General features: G+C 38.8%; 1 protein-coding gene across 1 annotated transcript; it reads left to right on the top strand.

The window, feature by feature from the left end:
• The first annotated feature begins 5,092 nt into the window (after positions 1–5,092).
• Positions 5,093–5,887, top strand: LOC116115032 (secreted RxLR effector protein 161-like). Its single transcript, XM_031401173.1, has 2 exons — positions 5,093–5,558; positions 5,847–5,887. Exons 1-2 carry the CDS (start codon positions 5,093–5,095, stop codon positions 5,885–5,887), a joined length of 507 nt encoding a protein of 168 aa, XP_031257033.1.
• The last annotated feature ends 412 nt before the right edge of the window (positions 5,888–6,299 follow it).

Here is a 6,299-nt window from a genome sequence, read left to right on the forward strand (position 1 = left end):
CAGCGATCTGTTAGCCTCGATATGAAGCGACTTAGCATTGCTATTCGCCCGTTCAGGCTTATGACCTGCTTTTTGTTGGTCAGGCTCTTCATATCGAGGAGAGCTTGGATTTTTTCGGGGTTGATCTCAATTTCCTATTGGTTAACCATGTACCCTAGAAATTTTCTTGAGGATACTCCGAATGAGCATTTGAGGGGGTTCAACTTCATTCGGTACTGTTAGAGGATGTCGAACATCTCAGTGAGATATGCTATGTGATCTGAAGCGACATGCGACTTGACAAACATGTCATATACATAGACCTCTATCGTTCTTCTGATCTGTTCGGAGAACATTCGGTTAACCAGCTGCTGGTAAGTTGCGCCAGCGTTCTTGAGGTCAAAGGGCATAACTCTGTAGTAGTATAGTCCCCGATCTGTAACAAAGGATGTATGCTCTTCGTTCGGCGCGTACATCAGAATTTGATTGTATCCTGAGTACACGTCTATAAAACTCAATAGCTCGTGCCCTGAGGTAGCATCCATGAGCTGATCGATCCTTGGTAGGGGAAAGCTGTCTTTTGGGCATGCCTTGTTGAGGTCGGTGAAGTCGACGCAGGTTCGCCATTTTTCGTTAGGCTTCTTCACTAGGACCGGGTTAGCAACCCAGGTTGGGTAGAGCGCTTTTTGGAGATCCACTCCGAAGGAGGTTATCTACCTCGAGTTTCAAAGTAGCATACCACTACGGATCCATCGCTCTCCTCTTTTGATGAACCAGCTTGGCTTCGCTGTCGATGTTTAACGTATGGCAAATAATGTCTGAGCTGATCCCAACCATATCCGCATGTGACCATGCGAGCACATCGATATTTTCACCGAGGAAGCTGGTCAGTTCACTGGCAAGCTAAGGGTTGAGATTGTTTTCAATCCTTAACACTTGGCTCGGTTCATTCTGGTCGACCAGTACTTCAAACAGGTCTTCAACTTGACCACTGGAACGTATTCCTGAATGCGAGGATCCATATTATCCTTGGCTGGGCCAGGCTGTGACTCGATCCGACTGATCGCCATTGCCAGTCGGTGCATGCCGTGCGAGGTGCCTTTCCCTTTGTACGCCATCTATACTGCTTTTACATAACTGTCACGAGATGCGCGCTGAGACCCACTAACTTCCCCGATCCCCATCGGGGTAGGGAACTTCATCTCCAGATGGTATATTGAAGTGACCGCCTTGAAGTGTCTCGGCAAAGGTCACCCTAGGATTCCATTAAGAGCGGATGGGTAATCTACTACCAAGAACTTAATTGCCTTGGTCACTTCGTCGAAGTCACCCAGGGTGACTGGGAGTGAGATCGTTCCTTTGGGGAGCAGGTGGTCCCTTGTAAAACCATATAAAGGGAACGAGGCAGGCTTTAGGTCGGCCTCGTCCAAATTCATTCTTTCAAAAGTCGAAGCAAACAGGATGTTCACAGCACTTCCGTTATCCACTAACATTCTGTGGATATTATGGCACCCTATGAGTGCATGACCTGGTGGGTTTGGTGTAGCTGGAGGTTTTCAGTCTGGAAACAATTACTAGTCTGGTGTTTTTCATCCACCATCACAGGTTGCTAATGTCATGAATGGTTCTCAGTATAATCCATCTTTCTCAGCTGGTGGTGTTAATCAAGTTGCAAGGTCTTTCTAGGTTGATCAACCTGTATATACTGGCTTGCCAAGTTAACAGTCATCTGTTGCTTTTCAAAATGGCTCGCAAGCATATATAGCTATGCATCCACAATAGTATTCAGCTCTGCCCTTTGCAAATGCAAACATTCCTACTGATCCAGTTTGGTACATGGATTCAGGGGCCACTGATCATATTGCATCTAATCCAGCACACCTAAATGTTAGAAGGCCATATGAAGGGACAGATTAGTTGGAAGTGGGCAATGGTGAGTTGTTGCACATCTCTCATACTGGTACCTCTTCTTTACCCAACAATTTACATTCCAAATATCTATATCTCAAGAATATTTTTTGTGTTCCAAAAATTACAAAAAATCTACTTAGTATTTCTAAATTTACAAAGGTTATGTAGTTGTGGAGTTTAATTCTCATTGTTGTGTTGTAAAGGACAAAGTTACTAGGGCAACACTACTGCAAGAGGATCTTAAGGTAGGGCTTTATCAGCTGGTGATACCTTGAAGTCTGTTAGTTCAACCTTCTGTCTTCATAGAAAACTCTTCCTTAAGGTCACCCTCTAGAAACCTAGTATCGTCTCACATTCATGATGTTAGTTCCTTAAGTTCATCATTAGATCCTACCTTTAGGAATAAAGTTGCCAGTGACAAACTTAATAACAATCAGTATGTCTGCTCTAGTTCTACTTAATCATAACAACAACATGTCTTTTCTTGTATTTCAGATTGTAGTAAACAACATATCTCTTCTTGTACTTCAGATTTTAGTAATAAAAATAGTGATATTACTGACTCTGATGTTTCCTTTATTAGTGATAATCAAAATGTCAATAAAGTTGATTGTGATGTTGATTGTTGTGCTCATAATAAATCTTCTGTTTGTGTGGTTAATGACAATCAAGAATGTGCAAATTTTGCTCATAAATGTATCAATCATGAAAAATCCATCTCTCATTGTGCATATCATACTGAACCAATGTCAACATGTGCTTTAACTGTGCATAATTGTTTTGACTCTATGATTTGGCATAAAAAGTTAAGAGATCCACACATCAAAGCATATCAACATATTATGCGCTCTTTACTAAAGAAATCACATCTGAATTTTGTTGAGTTTTGTGATGCTTGTCAAATAGGAAAAATGCATCACACAACTTTTCCTAGGTCATCATTTTGAGCAAGGTCACCCCTTGAACTCATTCATAGTGATGTATGGGGACCTGCCCCTATTCCTTCAACTGAAGGATTTAGATATTATGTTTCTTTCTTGGATGACTATAGTAGGTTTACATGGCTCTTTCCACTTAGAACCAAGGCTGAAGTGAGATCTGTTTTCATTAAGTTTCATCACTTAGCCGAAAGACAATTTGACCATAAACTTAAATGCATTCAATCTGATAAAGGGGGTGAATATAAAAGGTTAATTCCTTACTTAACTAGTGAAGGTATTCAATTTAGACATTCATGTTCTTATGTGCATGAACAAAATGGTCGAAGTGAGTGGAAACATCGACATGTAGTTGAAACCGATTTAACCTTATTAGCTCATGCATTTATGCCATTGCATTTTTGGTGGCTAGCTTTTGAAACTGCAACGTATTTGATTAACAGAATGCCAACAGAAATTTTATAGTGGGTGTCACCCTATCAAGCGTTGTTTAAGTTTGCACCTTCTTATGATACTTTAAAAGTTTTTGAATGTGCTTGTTTCCCTTTTCTAAGAGTCTTCAACCAACATAAGTTTAGCTTTCACTCTAAAAAATGTGTCTTTGTAGGATATAGTCTAGTTCATAAAGGGTACAAATGTCTCAATTCAAATGGAAAAATCTTTGTCACTCTAAGTGTTAAGTTCAATGAAAAAAAGTTCCCTTTTTCTTCTGGTTTTTCAAATATTAGTTCAACCACTTTACCATCAGTAGAGCCTTTTAATCCTGCACCACAATATTTTTCTTTTGTGTCAACAAACCACTCAAAAGTTCCATATCAATCAACTGAACCTGGTTTTACTGAATTTGCCCCTGCAGTGGCTAGCTCTTCTAACGATTCTCCTTCAGCTAGTACATGGAATAAGAACTGCGCACTTGTTGATAATCCTACACGCCTTCACTCATCTAAATCCATTTCTCCACCTCAACAACAATTACATTCATCACAATCACATCTGCCTGGAACTATTGAAATTGATTTTACAGCCTATTCAAGACCATTGTTGTCCTCTACATCAACTCCTTCAACAATCAAATCCAGCCAATTACCTACACAAACCAACACAACAATTTCTACAAATTCAACATCATATTTTGCAACCAAACCAACATCCTTACCCATATCAACTATCATGATTACATCCTCTTCACAATCAATACCACAATTATCAACAATCAGGCCTATAACAACTACAACAACTGCACCATCATGCTCTCTTGAAACTGATCTAACTCTTTCACAGTCTGTTAGCATTCCATCATTCTTAGATACTTCCAGCAATGTTCATCCAATGATTACAAGATCTAAATTGGCCAAGATACACTCTTTTCCTGTCTTTCCTATAAAGTCATCAATTTAGCCTTCCATCCAGCCTACAAATCAAATTACATGTTCAACTCAGCCTAAAAATCAATATACAGCTCTTATACTTACTGGATCAGTTATACCAGAACCAAATTCAGTTCAAGAAGCCTTGAAGAATACTGAATGGAAAATTGCAATGCATTGTGAATATTATGCTCTAATTTCAAATAACACATAGACACTTGTACCTTTTTCATCAGAAATGAATGTTGTTGGAAACAAGTGGGTTTTTAGAGTGAATATAATGCTGATGGTTCTCTTCAAAAGTATAAAGCCCGATTGGTAGCCAAGGGGTTTCAACAAACCCCGGGACTGGACTATTTCGATACCTTTAGTCCAATTATTAAACCATCAACAATTAGAATTATCCTCACGTTGGCTGTCACTTATAATTGGGATGTTCAACAAATTGATGTGAACAATGCTTTTCTCAACGACACTCTAAATGAAGTTGTTTACATGGTGCAACCTCCCGGTTTTGAAGATACTATCAAACCACAGCATATGTGCCGATTAAACAAGGCTTTATATGGGCTCAAACAGGCCCCTAGAGCCTGGTTTGATAGACTAAAACAAGCACTTTAGAACAAGGGATTCAGAAATTCTGTATCAGATTCAAGTTTATTCTTCCTCAACCAAGATGCACAAATTACTTATGTTTCGGTTTATGTTGATGATATCTTACTAACTGGATCTAATATGGCATATGTGAGTGCTCTTGTGTAAGAACTTTATGATAAGTTTACATTGAAAGCACTTGGTTCTTTAAAATATTTTCTAGGCCTTGAAGTTACCAGGACAACCATTGAAATTCATCTAAGACAGACCAAGTATGCTAATGATCTGTTACAAAAAACAAAGATGATGGAAGCCAATTCATGTACCACTCCTATGACCACAGGATCAAAGTTGTTTCCAATGGATAGTGAGCTGTTTCTGGATCCCAGTTTGTATAAGAGTATAGTGGGTGCTCTTCAATATCTCACTTTAACAAGGCCTGATCTCAGCTTCACAATGAATAAGTTAAGTCAATTTTTGCAGTCTCTTACTGATCTACATTGGCAGGCTTGTAAAAAGGTATTACGGTGCATTCAAGGCATAAAAGATTATGGTCTTAAGTTCACACCAACTGCCTCTTTAGAGATTGAGTGTTATGCTGATGCGGATTGGGACAATAACATAGAGGACAGAAGGTCCACAAATGGGTATTGTGTCTACTTAGGACCAAACCTAATCCAATGGAGCTCTAGAAAACAGAAGGTAGTATCTCTATCCTCTACTGAAGTAAGTACAGAGCTTTGGCACATACAACCACTGAAATTGCCTGGTAAAATAGTGTGTTCAATGAATTGGGTCTATTAATTACTAAAATTCCTGTAATATGGTGTGACAATGTGAGTGCTAGAGCATTGGCTTCCAATCCCGTATTCCATACTAGAACCAAGCACATAGAAATTGACACACACTACATCAGAGAATAGGTTTTAGCCAACAAAATTGTTGTGCAATATGTTTCCTCAAAGCTATAGATTGCTGACATTTTAACAAAGGCTCTTCCGGCTACTCAATTTGAAGAACTGAGGGCAAAACTAAATGTTGTTTCTTATTGTTGTAGCCAATAACTTGCAGTTGTTTGAGGAAGCAAAAATGCAGTAAATTGAGAGAGTAAACTGCATTAGTATTGAAGAAGTAAACAGCAGTAGCTTGGGGTCTGTACAATGAGTAAACTGCCGTAGCTTGGAATATGTACAATGAGTTAAACTGCAGTAGCTTGGGGTCTAAACAATGAAGGAAGCAAAGATTTTGTTGTTGTTGTTTTTTTTTTTTTTTTTTTTTTGGCAGTAGCTTGAGGTGTAAATTGCAGAGTTGCAGAGCAGTTGATAGAATGAAGTAAACTGTAGTAGCTTGGAATCTGTATAATGAGTTAAACTGCAGAAGCTTGGGGTCTGAAAAATGAAGGAAGAAAAGATTTTGTTGTTTTTTTTTGTTTTTTTTTGTTTTTTTTTGTTTTTTTTTGTTTTCAGTAGCTTGAGGAGTAAATTGCAGAGTTGCAGAGCAGTTGATAGAA

The sequence above is a fragment of the Pistacia vera genome, unplaced genomic scaffold (genome assembly GCF_008641045.1).
Source record: "Pistacia vera cultivar Batoury unplaced genomic scaffold, PisVer_v2 Contig73, whole genome shotgun sequence".
NCBI lineage: Eukaryota > Viridiplantae > Streptophyta > Magnoliopsida > Sapindales > Anacardiaceae > Pistacia > Pistacia vera.